This window comes from Poecilia reticulata, linkage group LG13 (genome assembly GCF_000633615.1).
Source record: "Poecilia reticulata strain Guanapo linkage group LG13, Guppy_female_1.0+MT, whole genome shotgun sequence".
NCBI classification, from domain to species: Eukaryota; Metazoa; Chordata; class Actinopteri; order Cyprinodontiformes; family Poeciliidae; genus Poecilia; species Poecilia reticulata.
In genome coordinates, this window is record NC_024343.1 from 23,251,756 (window position 1) to 23,267,642 (window position 15,887).

General features: G+C 40.9%; 3 protein-coding genes across 3 annotated transcripts in view; 2 read left to right on the plus strand and 1 right to left on the minus strand.

The window, feature by feature from the left end:
• The window catches only part of LOC103474842 (complement C2), a 7,238-nt gene extending 1,249 nt beyond the window's left edge, over nt 1-5,989 (plus strand). The window contains exons 3-19 of the mRNA XM_008426093.2: nt 842-989; nt 1,071-1,256; nt 1,635-1,817; nt 1,943-2,041; nt 2,145-2,287; nt 2,374-2,515; nt 2,639-2,773; nt 3,214-3,318; nt 3,464-3,601; nt 3,697-3,806; nt 3,884-4,013; nt 4,331-4,478; nt 4,624-4,697; nt 5,135-5,226; nt 5,308-5,440; nt 5,522-5,571; nt 5,650-5,989. Coding sequence (XP_008424315.1) covers nt 842-989; nt 1,071-1,256; nt 1,635-1,817; nt 1,943-2,041; nt 2,145-2,287; nt 2,374-2,515; nt 2,639-2,773; nt 3,214-3,318; nt 3,464-3,601; nt 3,697-3,806; nt 3,884-4,013; nt 4,331-4,478; nt 4,624-4,697; nt 5,135-5,226; nt 5,308-5,440; nt 5,522-5,571; nt 5,650-5,802 — 2,169 coding nt within the window. The 3' untranslated portion in view covers nt 5,803-5,989. The remainder of the gene's footprint in view (nt 1-841; nt 990-1,070; nt 1,257-1,634; nt 1,818-1,942; nt 2,042-2,144; nt 2,288-2,373; nt 2,516-2,638; nt 2,774-3,213; nt 3,319-3,463; nt 3,602-3,696; nt 3,807-3,883; nt 4,014-4,330; nt 4,479-4,623; nt 4,698-5,134; nt 5,227-5,307; nt 5,441-5,521; nt 5,572-5,649) is intronic.
• Nucleotides 5,964-12,625, minus strand: pnkp (polynucleotide kinase 3'-phosphatase). Its single transcript, XM_008426092.2, has 17 exons — nt 12,276-12,625; nt 11,198-11,244; nt 10,691-10,963; nt 10,325-10,588; nt 10,145-10,224; nt 9,821-9,878; nt 9,618-9,725; nt 9,475-9,546; nt 9,321-9,369; nt 9,057-9,127; nt 8,570-8,662; nt 8,220-8,316; nt 8,075-8,136; nt 7,866-7,975; nt 6,904-6,991; nt 6,733-6,800; nt 5,964-6,516 (listed from the first exon to the last, which is right to left on the minus strand). Exons 1-17 carry the CDS (start codon nt 12,394-12,396, stop codon nt 6,396-6,398), a joined length of 1,782 nt encoding a protein of 593 aa, XP_008424314.1. The 5' UTR covers nt 12,397-12,625; the 3' UTR covers nt 5,964-6,395.
• A 578-nt stretch (nt 12,626-13,203) lies between these two features.
• Nucleotides 13,204-15,887, plus strand: part of LOC103475179 (TRPM8 channel-associated factor homolog) — a 7,894-nt gene continuing 5,210 nt past the window's right edge. The window contains exons 1-5 of the mRNA XM_017308123.1: nt 13,204-13,326; nt 13,458-14,210; nt 14,534-14,750; nt 14,849-15,140; nt 15,593-15,790. Coding sequence (XP_017163612.1) covers nt 13,564-14,210; nt 14,534-14,750; nt 14,849-15,140; nt 15,593-15,790 — 1,354 coding nt within the window. The 5' untranslated portion in view covers nt 13,204-13,326; nt 13,458-13,563. The remainder of the gene's footprint in view (nt 13,327-13,457; nt 14,211-14,533; nt 14,751-14,848; nt 15,141-15,592; nt 15,791-15,887) is intronic.

A 15,887-nucleotide genomic window follows, 5' to 3' on the forward strand; every position in this document is an offset into this window, starting at 1 on the left:
GTGTGTGTGTGTGTGTGTGTGTGTGTGTGCGTGTGTGTGTGTTGACTCTTAATGTTCTGACTCAGGCTGTTCATAAGAGCATTCATGTGTTTTTATTTCCTGAAAATGTTTGACTGGACTTTCTTCACAATTTTCTCTGGACAGCAGCTCTCCCTGTTGCTTGTGCATTCTGTTAAAGCTTTTCTTCCACTCAACTTTCCATCAGTGTGCTTGAATAGAGCACTCTGTGAAAAGAAATCCTCTAACAGCCACCTTTAGTGGCTTACTTTCTTTGAGGGAGGATGTTGTCGGCCAGTGAAGACCATAATATACATTTATGTGTCAAAAATCTTTTCTTTTATTACCAACATGATTTTCTGATTTTCTGAGAGCTAAACTTTGAGTTTTTATTAAGCCGTAATCGTCTAAATTATTGTGATGAAATGAATAAGAGTCACTCTGTCTGGATGCTGAATGAGTTTCACTTTGAATCGGTTTGCTGAAATAAATTCACCTTTCAATGATAATCTAATGTATTTAATTGCACCTGCAGATGGAATGATTTGTGTTTTTTCAAAAATCATTTATCAAGCCTGTTAGACTGATGAAAGAAGTAAAAAAAAGACAACAAGAAATTAAAGAAATAAATTTAAGGAGTACTAAGAAGAATGAGTAGCACAGTCAAAAGAAGAAGTATGTAGAGTAAAAAATCTTCATCTCCAACACTAACTTTAATTATTGGCGAAAGGAGCGAGAAACATGAAAAAGAATAAATGTGGGCTTCTTTTTAATTAAATGCTTTATTATTTATTTATTTATTTTTTACCTTTACCCTTGAAGAAATAATGAATTTCCTCCCCAGGGAGGGATGGAGGGTAGTGTGATGACCTATCACTGCGATCCAGGGAAATTCCCACACCCCGTCAGTGACAGGATCTGTGGTGCTGATGGAGAATGGTCACCAATGAGACTGCCCAGTGGCAGGCTTGTGTCCCGGCCCACTTGCAAAGGTAATGTTTTTATTTTCAAGAACCTCCGCCTCTTTCCTCCTCCGTCCGCTGAACACCATTCTCTCTCCCTGTTGCACACAGACATGATGTGTCCGGGTCAGCTGCAGCTGGACAATGGTGACTTTTGGCCCAGGGATCAGTGGTTCCCAGTTGGAATGACACAGAGCTTTTCCTGCCATAGCGGTTTCTCCTTACACGGGTCAGAACAAAGAAACTGCACTCTGTCTGGAGAATGGACCGGCACCACTCCAATCTGTCGCAATCATGGTGAGCAAACAATACAAAAATTGCTCACTGCACTACTACGCTGTAGGTGGAAGGAGGCGATGTGTTGGTAAGTTTGGATTTTTGCCTTATGCTTTCCATTTTCAGATGATGGCTTGTTCAGAAAACAGAGATTTTCAAAGTTTAGATATCGTTCTATAACTGCTTTTAACTTCTACCAAACTTTATCCATCATATGAAAACCCCAGAAAATTTACATTTGTGGTTATAATATGACATATGAAAATCCTTAAGAGGTATGACTAATTCTGCAAGGCACTTGATAAAATTTGTGAAGAATAAAATATATTTTCAACATTTTATAAACAAGGACATCAATTTTGTGCAGCCTCAGAATAAATCATTATAGTACTCTTATAGTTTTTGCAGCCAGTGAATGTACCGACCCAGGGATCCCCCCGGGGGCCAAAAGGTCAGGCGATCGTTTCCAGATAGAAGACAAAGTGACTTACCGATGCCAGGCTGGAATGCATCTGCTTGGGTCGGCTGAAAGGGTTTGCCTGGAAAACGAGGAGTGGAGCGGCTCATCACCAAGGTGCCAAGGTGATAACTTTTGTTATTTCTCATTAGAAAGAGCTCACACACTAAACTCAAACATTATAACTCTACCAGCAACAGAGTTGAATGTAGCTTTTCCCTACATTCGGTGTTTTTGTGCTTTATTGCAGCTCCTCAAACCTTTGACACGCCCAGCTCCGTGGCTGAAGCCATGGCGGGATCACTCGCCGGTGTGATGGATGTTCTCTCTCCGGATTCCAAAAAGAAAAGTAATTTTTTTGTGTGTGTGAACATTAAGATGTTTTTATGTGAAAAAAAAAAAAAATTTCAAATGGAAGAAAAAATGTCAACCGTGTGCTTGTGTGTAAAAAGATGTTAGCAGAACATTTGGCCGGAGCTTTCTTGTGGGTGAAGTCAGTCGTATGAACATCTACATTTTGCTGGACACGTCGGGAAGCATCAAGAAGGAAAAATTTGAGTTGGCCAGGAATGCAACCATTGCTCTGATCAGAAAGGTTTGTATGAGACACGGCCGGGGTTAAAGTTACAATAACATCCTACAATGGTCACGGTCTTTGAATCTCATCCTCTATCCATTTAGTTGGACAGCTACGATGTCCAGCTGAATTTCCACGTGTTGTCGTTTGCCAGCGAAACCAAAGTCATTGTCAGCATCCATGAAACGGATATAAGTGGGGATTCTGAAGAGGTCATAGATTTAATGACACACTTCAACTACAACAGTAGGACATGGCTTGTTGCAAACTTTGTAATTAAAAATCACATGTCACAGTATGCTGGTGAGTTAACAAATTCAACCAAGTGATTTTTGTTTTTAAACTGATCAGTTTCATTTTCTGCTGCAGGTCACGGCCGTAAGACAGGCACCAACCTTTACTCTGCTCTGGAAAATGTCGTGAACACAATCAGCTTCTTAAATGAAAACAGAAACAAGAACCATTTTAATGAGACCCAGAACATCATCATCATCGAAACCGATGGTAAAAAAAAAAAAAAAACTCTCAGAGTCTCACAAACGCAACTACAGATCAGCAGTTTCTCCTGCTTTTCAGAGCAAGTGTAGCAAAGTACAAAACACTGACCTTGGACACAAAAACATGCACATACACCACACCCCGACGATGATGAGTGTTGCTGAGGCCTTCATCATGAAATTTTATTCCACGGTCCTTTACTTGACCGTACCTGACTGAGTTTGACGTCATTTTGTTTACTTTAATAAACAAGCTTGTCCTCCGTGTTGGTTTGCTTCAAGACAAATTGCAAGTTTTATTTTCATGGAAGCTAAAGAGATAAAATACTTTACCTGTATTACCATGGCGATAAGACAAGCCCTTTTCAAAAGAATGAAATATTGTAGTATAAATATTGCAAAAATTGTGATGTTTCTTTTTTTGCTGTTGTATTTTTCTACCTGCAGGTTACTCCAACACAGGGAAAAAGCCAGAGGCCGCTCTGGTCAGGATCCGGAGCTTACTGGGCTACAGCACCACACAACATGATCAGACACACGAGAAACTGCTGGGTAGGATGACATGGATTGATACGAATGCACAACAAGCATTTTTGATTTAAAAATTTAATTGACAAATTTGAAACAAAAGATACACTGTCAGAAAATGATCAGTGCAAAAATAAAACGTAAAAATAAGGGAGTTCGATGTTTCCAGATGTCTATGTGTTCGGCGTTGGGGATCAAGTGAACAAAGACGAGTTGAACTCTCTGGCCTCCAAGAAAAGTGGCGAGAGGCATTTCTTCGTTCTGAAGGACTTCAGCTTACTGGGAGAAGTGTTCAACAGCATCATCAGTGAGTAGCAGCTCTCACTCAGCCCGAAACCAAACACATTACTCAACACGAATTGTCTCTAGACGGAACCAAATTCATGGCTTTCCATTGACCAGGTGACAAAAGTGTGACAATGTGCGGGATAGCTCAGGAAGACATCACCGAAAACCAGATGCTAGATGGCCTGAAGGCCTACACCAGGCCTTGGCACGTCATCGTCTCATCGGTAAGTGCAATCTCTCTCAGTTGGAAGAAACCGGTTGAAGTGGGCTGTAAGCTTAAACAAATTCTGTCTCCCTGTAGAACGAATGGCCACCTGATAAACTACACTGTACGGGATCTATTGTAAGCCAGACCTGGGTGCTGACAGCTGCTCACTGCTTTGGCAAAGTGAGCACAAGCAGAGTCCCAAGTCAGCTAAAAATACAATATGGTAAGGAGCTGAAATTGTCAATAATTTGGAGATGAAGGCAAATATTTAGTCTTTTAAAAAGAAATGTTCTCATACAGAAGGCATTTATTTTAGATTAATCTTTAGATTAAAGCTTTGCTTAAGCAAGAATACACGCAAGGATATCATACTTTTTCCACAAGTTTTAAGTTCATGTTTATATTAAATATCTTTGTCTGGAAAAAACAAAACAGATAGATTTTTCATTCATATGTTGTCCTGGAAACAGTGAACATATATAATTATATTGAACTCAAATCCTTTATGCCGACATAGTAAACCGTGTCTTTGGTTTCCAGGTGGAGGAGAGGTGGACGGCATCAGGGTGATCACCCACCCCGAATTCAACACCCTCAAACTGAAAGGGAGGAATGTCTCAGAGTTTTATGACTACGATGTGGCTTTGGTAGAGACTAAACAGAAAATCCCGTTGTCCTGGGAAGCCAGGTGAGGCAGATGACAGTAAAGCATTCTGTAAATGGCTGCAGGTCAGCACACGTCTGATTGAACAACTTCTTCAGGTGTTTAATTATGAATGCATACAGGTGTAGCTTAATGTGAGATTTATTTACATAAAATGTTTTTCCAAAAGGCCTATCTGCTTGCCGTGTACCGTAGCGGCCTCTCGAGCCATGAAAAAAATCAACTCCACCTGTGAGCAGCACAGTAAGTAACTTTTATAATAACGGCACTTGGAAAAACGTAATGCTGCAGTTGATTTTTATGATGTGAAGCACTTTGAACTGCCTTGTTGCTGAAATATGCTGTACAAATAAAATTTGGCTGGAGAAAAGCCCTGTGTTAAAAGACTGAAGACTAAAGTGGTGGTTCACCTTCACCAGCACGACCCTAAACACACAGAGCTGAAATTCAATGTTTGTTTGTTTTAAAGTGGTCCAGACCTAAATCCAATTGATAATATGTTTTTTGGGAACATTGTATTTCAAAAACACTTTTTTTTTTTCTTCAAAGTGATCAACTAGTTGGTTCCTCACATGAAATCCTAATAAAACACTGGGGTTTGTTGTAGCATGTGACAGCTGAAGGGGAAGCATGGCTGTGTCTCGTATTTGTTCATAAAGCTGCAAGGAATGTTTCAACAGGGGAGCAACTCCTTTCACTCACGGCGACTCCTGCCTTCTTCATCCATAAGGCCAAAGAACGGAAACAAACTTATATCCACCTGAAGAATCAGGTGAGTTTCCTTGACCAGTCATAAATCTGATAGAAATCCTCCTGGTAAAATAAAGTGTTGTTGTGTTTTCTCTCTCTGCAGAGGCCATCCTGTGTGGAAAAGGCCAGGCTGACTCTAACTCAACCCACAAACGTATCGCTGGACGAATATGTGACTGAAAATTTCCTCTGCTCTGGAGGAACGGAACGATATCAGGACGGCATCAGCTGCAGAGGTCTGGATTCTTCCAGTTCAAAAACTGTTATTTGTGTCCTATCAATATAGGACACAAATAACAGCTGCACCTCTGTTACAGGCGACTCTGGCGGATCCCTGTACCTGCAGAAAAGGAAGCGCTTCTTTCAGGTCTGAAAACTTTTAAATACGGGAAAAAGAGTAGAGTCGGATTGTCAGAACCAAACTATTTTCTGTTTTCATCGGTAGGTGGGGGTGCTGAGCTGGGGCACCATAAACGTCTGTGAGATCCCAAAGGTGAGCAGTACCCTTCATGACGCCCGAGACTTTCACATCGACCTCTTCAAGTTGATGCCGTGGCTGAAACAGCACCTGGGGAAGGAAATCCAGTTTCTTCCTTAAGAGCCAGAGAGCAGATCCTGGACCGTACAGTAGAGCAAGTCCACTGTATGCTAATGGATACCTGACTTAATGTAGATTGTAACATCATGCCCCTTATTCTAGAAAGATGATAGACCTGTTGAATTAAAAATCTTAAATGGAAACACAAATTTTATTCAACAGTTTGAAAAATAAAATGTAAACTTTATTCTGAGTGTTAATGTTTCTTCAAACCTTGAGACTTTTCTCGTCAGTACATGATATCATTAATCAAACTATTCAGATAGGAAGTTCTATTGTCCAGTGGAAACAGTGAAAATTTGGAGCAATAGAAGTAAAAAAAAAAAATCTACTTCTGTTCTTACATTTTACCAGTTTATCTCTAGACTTAACATATAGACAAAAATGTCCCCGTTATGTTGAAATGCTTATGTCAATAAAATGGCCTGAGCTAATCTGCTTGACATCTCTGCTGCCTCAAGTAATCACTTCAATAGCTTAGCATGTGAGCTAAATAAGCAGACTGTTTATCAGCTGCAGGTCTAATATCCCAGTGTCTTTCCTGAGGTCTCATCTGTGATCCGTCGTTGTCAGAACCGGCTGTAGGAGTTCGGTCAGCCCTCGGAGAACTGCCTGAACAGAGTTTCAGACTGACTGTCCTTGAAGTGTGGAACAAAGTGGATTTGAAGGATCTCAGAGAAACCCTCAGAGACATTTGGAGCCACAAAATTTTTCCTGCCCAGAAACAAAAGACAGATCACATCAGTTAATTCATAAAAAAATGTTTTAACTACACAAAAAATTAAAAAATAAAACAAATTTAGCAAAAAAGACACATTCTGAGCAAGTACTTTGAACAAAATACCAATTTCAGTCCACATGGGCCTTTTGGCTCTAGGAAAAAGTTGAGCAACATGACCGAGGCCGCCATCGCAGGCCAGTTTCACTCACTTGTAGCTGTGGAAAACCATGTCGTTGACCTTAGCGTGTTTGCTGTTGGATGGAGCCATTTCACGGAACTGAGGAGAACAGTAAAAACAGACGAGGTTCCTCACAACCAGGACAAAACTGAGCCATGTGTTTAAAAAAAGAAAGGGGGGGATGTTGTGAAGTTGGTCATACCCTGTTATTGTGCTTGGCTTGCTCCAAGGTGGCAGTGAAAAAGAAACAGCGACAGGACACTCCTGCTGCTTTGGCCACATCCAAGTATCTGCAGAAACCCCCACACAGGTCAGTTTATCAGTGCGATTCTGGTGTCGGAAAAGCTTTACAAAATCAGAAACATTTTCCTACAAAAATATGCTAAAGGGGACCTATTATTAAAAATTCACACTTTGCATGTTTTGTTATTCCATTTGAACCAGTAAGTTAATGGTTTCTGGTATTACCCATCAACCCAAGAGAAGCTCCAAGACACATTTGGTCACGTGATGCAACGGCTGTGTTTTGTTGTTGACTACCATCCAGGAACCACTTGCTGCATTCTTACTGGTTGTGCAGGAGGCTCTACTTCTGTTTTTTAAAGATGTGCAGTTGTATAATTGTGAATCTGTTTGAAGTCGTTTTCACATGTGAGTGTAAACGTTGAGTTGGGGGCGGGGGGCGTGGCCAGCAGCAGATTATTTGGATTTAAAGTGACAAGAGGCCCTGAGAGCTCAAAAATGAGCCAAACTAACCAGACTAAATTCTTATAAGACTGATTGTGTACAACAAATAGAATGAACATGTTTTGTGTCGCACATAGACCTATCCTAACCTTGTCAAGGAATCATGATAGGTCACCTTTAATGTTTTAATGCAGTCTGCAGAGCCTTATTACTGAATAATAAACACCTGAAAGCATCAATCATGAGAGAAGTGGCTTGAATTAGATTGCAGAGCAAACACTCCTCCAACAAAAACATTAACTAATCTGTTTGTATTAAATCATTTGCATTTGTGACATAATTCTCCTGCAGACTGTTTACATAAAGGTGGATACAGTGAAGTGATCGGATCGCGATCATCAAACTGAAACATAAAAACGACACACCCATCCAAGCAAACAGAGAGAAAACACATGGGAGGTGCTGCAACGGAGTTACCGTTTGCGAGACTCTGGGTCTGGGTTGGTGTTGTCCACGGCGACGCTGCGGCCCTCCTTCAGAGCACGCTCACACGCCGACACGCAGTTCTGCCAGGAGCCGAGCGTGTCCTGATGCGGACGGGAGTGGAAACAAGCTTTACTGAACTGAAAACCAAAACAATGAGACTCATTCAGTTAGCTGAGCTGAAATACTAAGGATCTACTCGCCCTGTTGACGTAGACGTAGCCCTTTGGAACAACGTGGGTGTGGAAGAAGGTGGATTTACCACCTGGAAAGAAAAGACATAAAAAGAATGTCAGGGTGTTGGCGGACGGACAGACCAGAAAGGTGACATACCCCTCTAGACAGTACCTGCAGGGTAACCCACGGCAACAATAACTTCTGTGTTGGTGCAGGTGAGAGAGGCGGACGGCGGGTCGAACAGTCTGCAGCTAGAGTCGAGCTTCCGCTAATTCAGAATGAAAGACAATGATTAAGACGCACACAGATTAAATTATATATCTACACAGCAGAGGCTTGTCAGCCTTGGACTTTAATAAGATTTTTATAAAACATATTGATCATTCCCTTTTAACACAATTAGGGCTCAACAGGTTCCCTGATTGGTTTTATGCTGAGCCAGAATAAATCCCAACAGAAGGAATGAGTCAGGAAAACATCTGTGACACCAAAAAGAGGATTCAGAACTAAGCTGTACTCACAGGGTCAAAGTCAGGCAGGCTGTAGGGGGCGCTCTTCCATCCTAAAAAGTATTCTTCTGGTGTGTAGAACTGAAGCCCAATGTTCAGCGCAAACTGCAACAACAGAAAGAAAAAACAGCTTTGAGCTCCACTAATCTATTCACTGACATCAAACATGACGTTAACGACTTGGTGGAGACAGGAAGTGACAGGAGGAGGATAAAGTTCCCACATATTTTCCATGGAAAAATTCCCAAATTTTCCAGATTCAACCTTCTAAAATCATCAAGCAAAAAAATAATAATTTAGAGCAGATATTTCTACACTGAGCTTTCAACGTGGAACCTGCAAAAAACAGAGAGAAACATGAGAGAAGGCACAAAAAGGAAACATGGAAGAGTGCAGAGAAAAAGGGAGGAAGGAATGAAGGAGAGGAGAAAAGATGGGATGAAAGGAAGGACAAGAAAGATTGTTTGGAAAGCAGAAGTAGGGACCTTGTAGCTCTTACCAATCTGTCACTGCAGGAGAAATCCTTCTTCTTCTTGCCCGGAGCCCAGTTCTCCGGCCTTCCTGCAGCATCTAGACACAGGGAGACGGTCAGGATGCCATGTGGATTTGTCAACCCAAGTGTTATTGTGGACTGCTACAGATTCAACTGACACATGATTTGGTTAAGCAATGGAGGCTTCTATGTTTGACATCAAACAGAAACATAGAAAAGAGAATATTTATCACATCGACATCAAAGCCACACACCTGAGCTTTGACTTACCTCCCACATAAAAACTCTGGGTCTTGTCGACAGCCAGCCCATCATTAGCCTGGGCAGGAGACACACCAGAGACGCCGTGCAACAAAATTTATTTTTATTGATTCTTTGTTTGGTTTCTGGTGGTGAAGCTGCTATGTATCAGGTGTGTACTCACTTTCTCACACAGGTGATTCCACATTCCCATCACGGGTTTCCTGTAGATACCAGGGCCGCTGGCGACAAACACCTGAAGCGTGGAACGGGAGATCAGTCGCTGCTTGATGCTGAAGGAATCTGTGATGAGAACCTGGGACCAACCTGCACAGGCAGCTGCAGCGTGGTGAGGATGTCCTCCACTTTAGACTTGAACACCTCTGGTATCAGTTTGCCCCTAGCGATCCCCAGCTGGTTGGTGAAGAAAACAACCTGCAACAGGGTACACAAGCATGTAAAATCCAGCAGCACGCCACTAGGTTCATACTTCTAAAGTCCACCAGTGCAGATGTTTCAGTCCTTCGCACCTTATAGCCTTTTTTGAGCAAGCTGGCCAGCCTGGGCTGAATCTCTGGGTACAGAATCCTAGGAAATTCACATAATGAGAGTTAAATAATGTACATCTATTAAAGCGCATACAGTTTTTGAACCCTTGAATATTGTTCACGTTACAAACACAAAGTTTATTTAACTGTTTACTGCTGGCGAGGCTGATACTTTATACAAGCCATCTTTTAATGAGTTGTGAGGTAAAACGTGCTCAAGTCGCCCCCACCCCCCATCACAAGGCCAAAAGAGGGAAATAAAAGATCAACAATTATCAAAGAACACATGGAGGAGAATGAACATACTTCCAGTCATCAGGTGCGGTGGGAAAAACTTTTCCAGATTTGGTGGTGATAATACATCCATCAATATCAAACCCAGCAATCTGAAAGCAGAGATCAAGCATATAAACCAAGTTTAGTAGTACATAGCACAAACATACCAGTAAATCTTGTGTTTCGTTCCAAAAAGGAACCGTTCCCCACCTTGTCGCTCGCTTTCACTCCTGCAGCGGTGTAAAACATGAGGTTTCCTGTCTGCTGCCAGCTGCTCTTCACGCACGCCTTTGCTGGAGATGACAATGGGGAATAATGGGAGTCTTTTTTCTCCTCCGTCATGTTCTTTTCTGCAAACTCCTGCAGCTGCTTCAGCTTTTCCTCAGCGAGTCTCTCCTCCTCGTCTTGCTCATCTAATTTCTGTCGCTTCACCTCAGACTGGTCCCTCTCTGTGTTCAGCTGCCTTTTAGAAGCCTGAACAAAAAAATATACATACAATCAATCTCACAATCATGTAAATTCATTTGTGGTGTATCATAAATGTATAAGATGCATGAGAAAAATATGATGTTTTACCTTAGAGGGAGAGACGGAAAAGAAGTCCTTAATATTGCGTTTTGGCGTCGGACTGGATTCGGCCTCCTTCCTGTTTCTATCACCTTTAGTCTTATCCGAGGCTTTCAGGTTCCTCCGTGGCATATTGCAAGCTGTTCCGTTGGAGCTCAGAGAGACGTCCAGTGTAAACGGGTGGCTCTGGTTGACCAGGTACAGGGTGCCTCCGTGGGTAAGTTTACCTGACTGACCCCGACCTAGCTTCTCACCATTTAGGAAACTGGGATTTGGCCCAAGCTGCAAAAATACAGCACATGTGGACAATGGACTTTAGAATCTCCAGGGTAACACTTCGTTTAATGACTCCAAGATAAGCAGGGTGTGTGTAAAGGGAAAGAGAAAAATGTGCTGACCTCAGCTTTTCTCATGAAATAAAATAACTAACTTGATGTGTTAATTTTGCATAACATGGCAGTGATGCCTTAGTTGTAGATAATTATGATACCTCTCTGGGTGGGTGTGTTCCCATACCTGAGTAACAACCACATCCTGCTCTTCATAACAAGCCACCGCCTTCACTGAAACAAACACAGGGGCTGTTAAAATTCATATGGCACATGATCACAGAGGAGGCGATTTAATATGTGCGTGGCTTTCTCAAACATAGGTACAATGAGTGACAGAGTGTGCAAATATTAAAGCAAAACACATGAAAGATAGGAGAATGTTATTTTGAAGCTATCAGTATTTTTTTAAAAACATTGCTTATTTGCAGGTTGAACAGAAACTAGAGGAAAACAACGGTTCATGAAATGATTTGCCTTTTTCTCTCAAGTTTAATATTTAAGTAGTAACACTGATTTAAAGCTCTGCAGACATAATGCAATCATGTATGCACAGATTCATACTAACAGTCAGTACAGGGATGTTGCTAAGGCAGAATAAAAACATATTTTGACAGACGACTGGAAAATTTCCAGTCAAATGTTGACTGGTTTATAAGAAATAATTTTTGCGCTGCACGGAGCATGTTTTTCTTAATTCTGGGCAGTTTATTCCCTTTCAATGCAGACAGCAGGAGCCTAGACACATGTTTTAACCTTACTGCACCGAGATCAATCTAAAAGCAATTATATTTACCCTATTTGACAATAAGTTTGAAATAACACCACTTTTAATCTCACATTAAGCATCAGATAATCTTTATATGTTCAAATTTCATAAATTTCCAGACATATTTCCAAATAAATCTCCTTTGATTTAGGCTGTTTTTCAGATCTAAGCACAAACATTCACTTTCATTTAATATGAAGATAATGTGGATCTTTAAAATACCAAAGAAATCCCCAAACTACCGGTAATAACAGGATCCATTTCACCCATTATATAAGTGCTACTGATTCCCTCCAGTAATTAACATGAAAAACAAAGACAAAAATACACTAAAAATATGACATTATGTTATCACATTATACTTGGATGGGCATTTCCTCTCTTTTATGTATACTCCTGATATAGATATAAGTGAGCATATCAACATTCATGATAAAACTGATATAGGCTGACATTAAGGCCAACAGCGCATTGTTACTGTTTCTCTCTGCCTCACCCTGGTGCCTGGAGCATTTCTTGTCGGACACTCCAGTGTCCGGACCCCGGCCCAGAATCACAGCCCGTCCGTCCTCCAGTGGAATCCGGATCCCAGAGGGTCCAACCAGCGTACACGACATCTGTGGAGCCACTTCCAGCTACTTTTACTAACTATTTAGAGCAATAAGGAAGGCAAACATAGGACGTTCTTTTACGCCCTTTTTCGTTGGCGTTTCTAGGTCTACTTTAAAGGTGTGTTGCGGCTAAGAAAATTAAACTGCAGGTGGTGCGTCTGCAAAAATCTATAAATTGTGATTTGTTTAGTTGCGAGCTAGTTTCGCAGGTGGTGCGTCTGCAAATTATGCTCGTGTAGAAACATGCTTTATGTTTTAGTGTTCCGCAATGACTGACAATAGGCAACATGGAATATAAGTTTTATTACTATTTAACTGTTTGCATTCACTTTTAATTCGTTTTACAATTGTACGTTTGGAGTCCAAGTCTTGTGCATTGTAAAATGTGTTCATTTTCTGCGGTAAAATGCGTTTAAAGAAGTTTGAAACTGATCGAATGTGTATTTTTCCTGTCAGATGAAAAACTACCTTTTATGATAAAGCAAAAATAAATAAATAAAATAAAGCTAAATGAAATGAAATAAAGCTACCAAATGCCTTGGTTGGTTTGTGTTTTTATGACATCCGTTGCATTTTTCCAAATGACAGTGGTACAGTTTGTTAAAAACTAAAATGTTTTTGAAAAAACAAACAAAGTAAAAAAATCTCATGGGCAGTGTGTGTTTCTTTACATTCCAAGGTTTTTGTATTATAGCCTCAAATAAATGAAGACTAACTCGATAAACAGGTTTTACTTGATGTCAGGATCGAGTAACACTGGACTAGTCACACACTGAGACTGTTGACACACTGTTTTTGTCCATTGAGCTTATCTCTGCAGTTCCTCCTCTTTTTATTATATTTTGACTGATAATCCCTCCCTGCTCAGCTGTCATTTGTATTCTTGTGTCTGTGTTAACCATAGGTGAAGCACACTGCCGAAGCAGGAACTATAAGGTATGCATATTGTGAAGCAAACTATTGAACAGATATTTCATATTTTATCTTTGCGGGTATACATGCTTGTGTTTTAACTCAATTGTCACAAGTTTAATTGTTTTGTATTTCATTCTTGTTTCTTCCTATAGGCCTGTCAACCATAAACTCTACTAGAGCTATTAGACTGGATGTGGACAAATTGAACTTAAGGCATCCTTAATTTTCTTCACTGATCAAATATAATTTGATTGCATCATGTCTAACCCAACCAGCCAAGTCAGCCATCAGGCAGCCTACTTGTCTCTCATGAAAGGAGTGAAGGAGCTGGACTTTCATTGCCCTTGTGTCCCCAGCGACCTGCTGCTGATCGGAGACCATGCCTTTCCTTTAGCCATGAACAGCAAAGGTCAGGTCCTGATGGCTGCCTCTCTGTATGGTGCTGGGAGGATTGTTGTTCTGGGTCATGAGGGTTACCTGACTGCCTTTCCTGCTYTGGTGGAGAACGCCCTGATCTGGCTGCGGGGTGATGGATCAGATGACCCTTCTGTATTTGTGCACAACAGCGTCAAGGTGGTCAGCAACAACCTCAGCAAGTCCACCTTCCAAGCACAATTAGTGGGGGGCTTTGATAGTAATCTAAAGACTGGTGTGTATGTGGCGGATGCGTACAGCGTTGGTGCTGACCCGAAAGACTTGGTGGCCTTCATGAAAGCTGGAGGAGGGGTGCTGATAGCCGGCCAGGCGTGGAGCTGGACTGCAGATCACCCTAAGGAGAACACACTGCATCACTTTGATGGAAACAAGGTGTCTGGGGTTGCAGGGATCTACTTCTCTAAGAATCCAGCAGAGGTGGAAAACCTCCCAGTTTATCCACAGATCCCATCCTCCTACATGGCTGTAGTGTGAGCATGCATTCTGTTTCTTCTAATTTCCTTTTTTAGAAATGTTTTCATGTTGAGTTTAAAATATCTGATTTAAATACATTGCTTTCAGTTTACTTTAACTTTTAAGATAATATATAAGCTTTACTCTTTATTAAAATTTGTAGACTTTCTGGAGGAGTTAAACGTTAATATTTATTTACATCTGTGCATGTTTTTGGAAGTTTTGAGTTTTAAAAATACTAGTAATTAAAATCAGAGCTAAGATCTTTTTTTAACTTTCAGAGAAAGAAAGTACGTAGCAATGGTAATTAACAAAAATGTGCTTCCTTTTCCAAATACAGAGTAGGGAAGGATTTTGAGGACGACTTGCAGTTCTTACTTGATGGTGTTTCAGAGCTCGCCATCCCAAATGGTTCACTAGCRTCAGAGGTTATGGTCCATGGCCCACTAGCATTTCCAATTGGTGTAGCAAATRGTGGGCAGGCATTTTTGGCCGGAGCCTATTATGGCCAAGGTCGGGTCATCGTTGCTGGACATGAAGGAGTTCTGAGTGCTGAGGTAAAGTAACCAAAAAACAAGTTAAAAATTTCTAAGGTTCATCAGAAAAACTGGGTTAATTTTTCTCTTTTCTCTTTCAACATCTAATTATAACCCAGGCAAATGCTCCATTTTGGAAGAATGCCCTACACTGGCTGGACGAAGGACGAAGGGGCGTTGTTGGAGTAGCACTGAAAAATGGGATTAAGATAGCTACCGACTCAGGTCTAAAAATGGAGAAAACAGTCATCAAGAAAGACCTGAGTGTGTTTGTGTCTCCATCAAACCCCAAAATCCACTGGGAAGAGATCCAGAACTTTGTAGCAGAAGGAGGAGGTCTTCTGATTGGAGGACATGCCTGGTACTGGGCACARTGCCATGGTGGAAAAAACCCAATGACAGAGTTTGGAGGTAAAAAACTTGACAAAATTAATATAAGAGAAGAAGCCTGAATTTCTGGTGGATTTGCAAATGTTGCATATTTGACCCTTAGTAGAAATCCTGGAAAACTGTATCAAAAGCCTTAAAATGCAGACTTCAAGCTTATACAGGTATTAGCATATTCAGATTGACATGTGCAACTGAGTGCAAAAACAGTGATGTGCTTGTACAAAACTGAGTAAGCTATTTACAAAAAGTGAGAAAAAAAATCTACAAATAAAAGCAGGGATTTTAATTGCACTGAAAAAACTGTCATCAGTGTTAATAGATGTTAAGTTAGATGTTGGGGAGTTTGTTTTTTAGCAGTGATGATTCCAAAGTCTTACAGCTGGTACGGCGAAGGATTTTTCATAACATTCCTTTGTATACAATATTTCTACAACACTATCAAGACAAAGATGTTTTAATTCTATGTCTTTCAGGGAACAAATTCCTAAACCAAATGGGATTGAGCCTGTTGAAGTCAACTATTAAAGCAGGTTCATGCAAGGTACCTGATCCCAGTCAGTCCGTCAAAGATACCTACCATTTCCGGCATATTTTGCACCGCTTTGCAAAGCATGTAGCTCTGCAGGAAAAACTCAGCAAACATGAGGAGGAATTCCTCAAAAAGCTGGGCAGCGACATCTACTTTACTTGAATACTATGTTCTGACATGTTTCCTATTTTGAAGAATGGCTATTAGCCTCTACTTCATATTGTCACTACAGGATAACA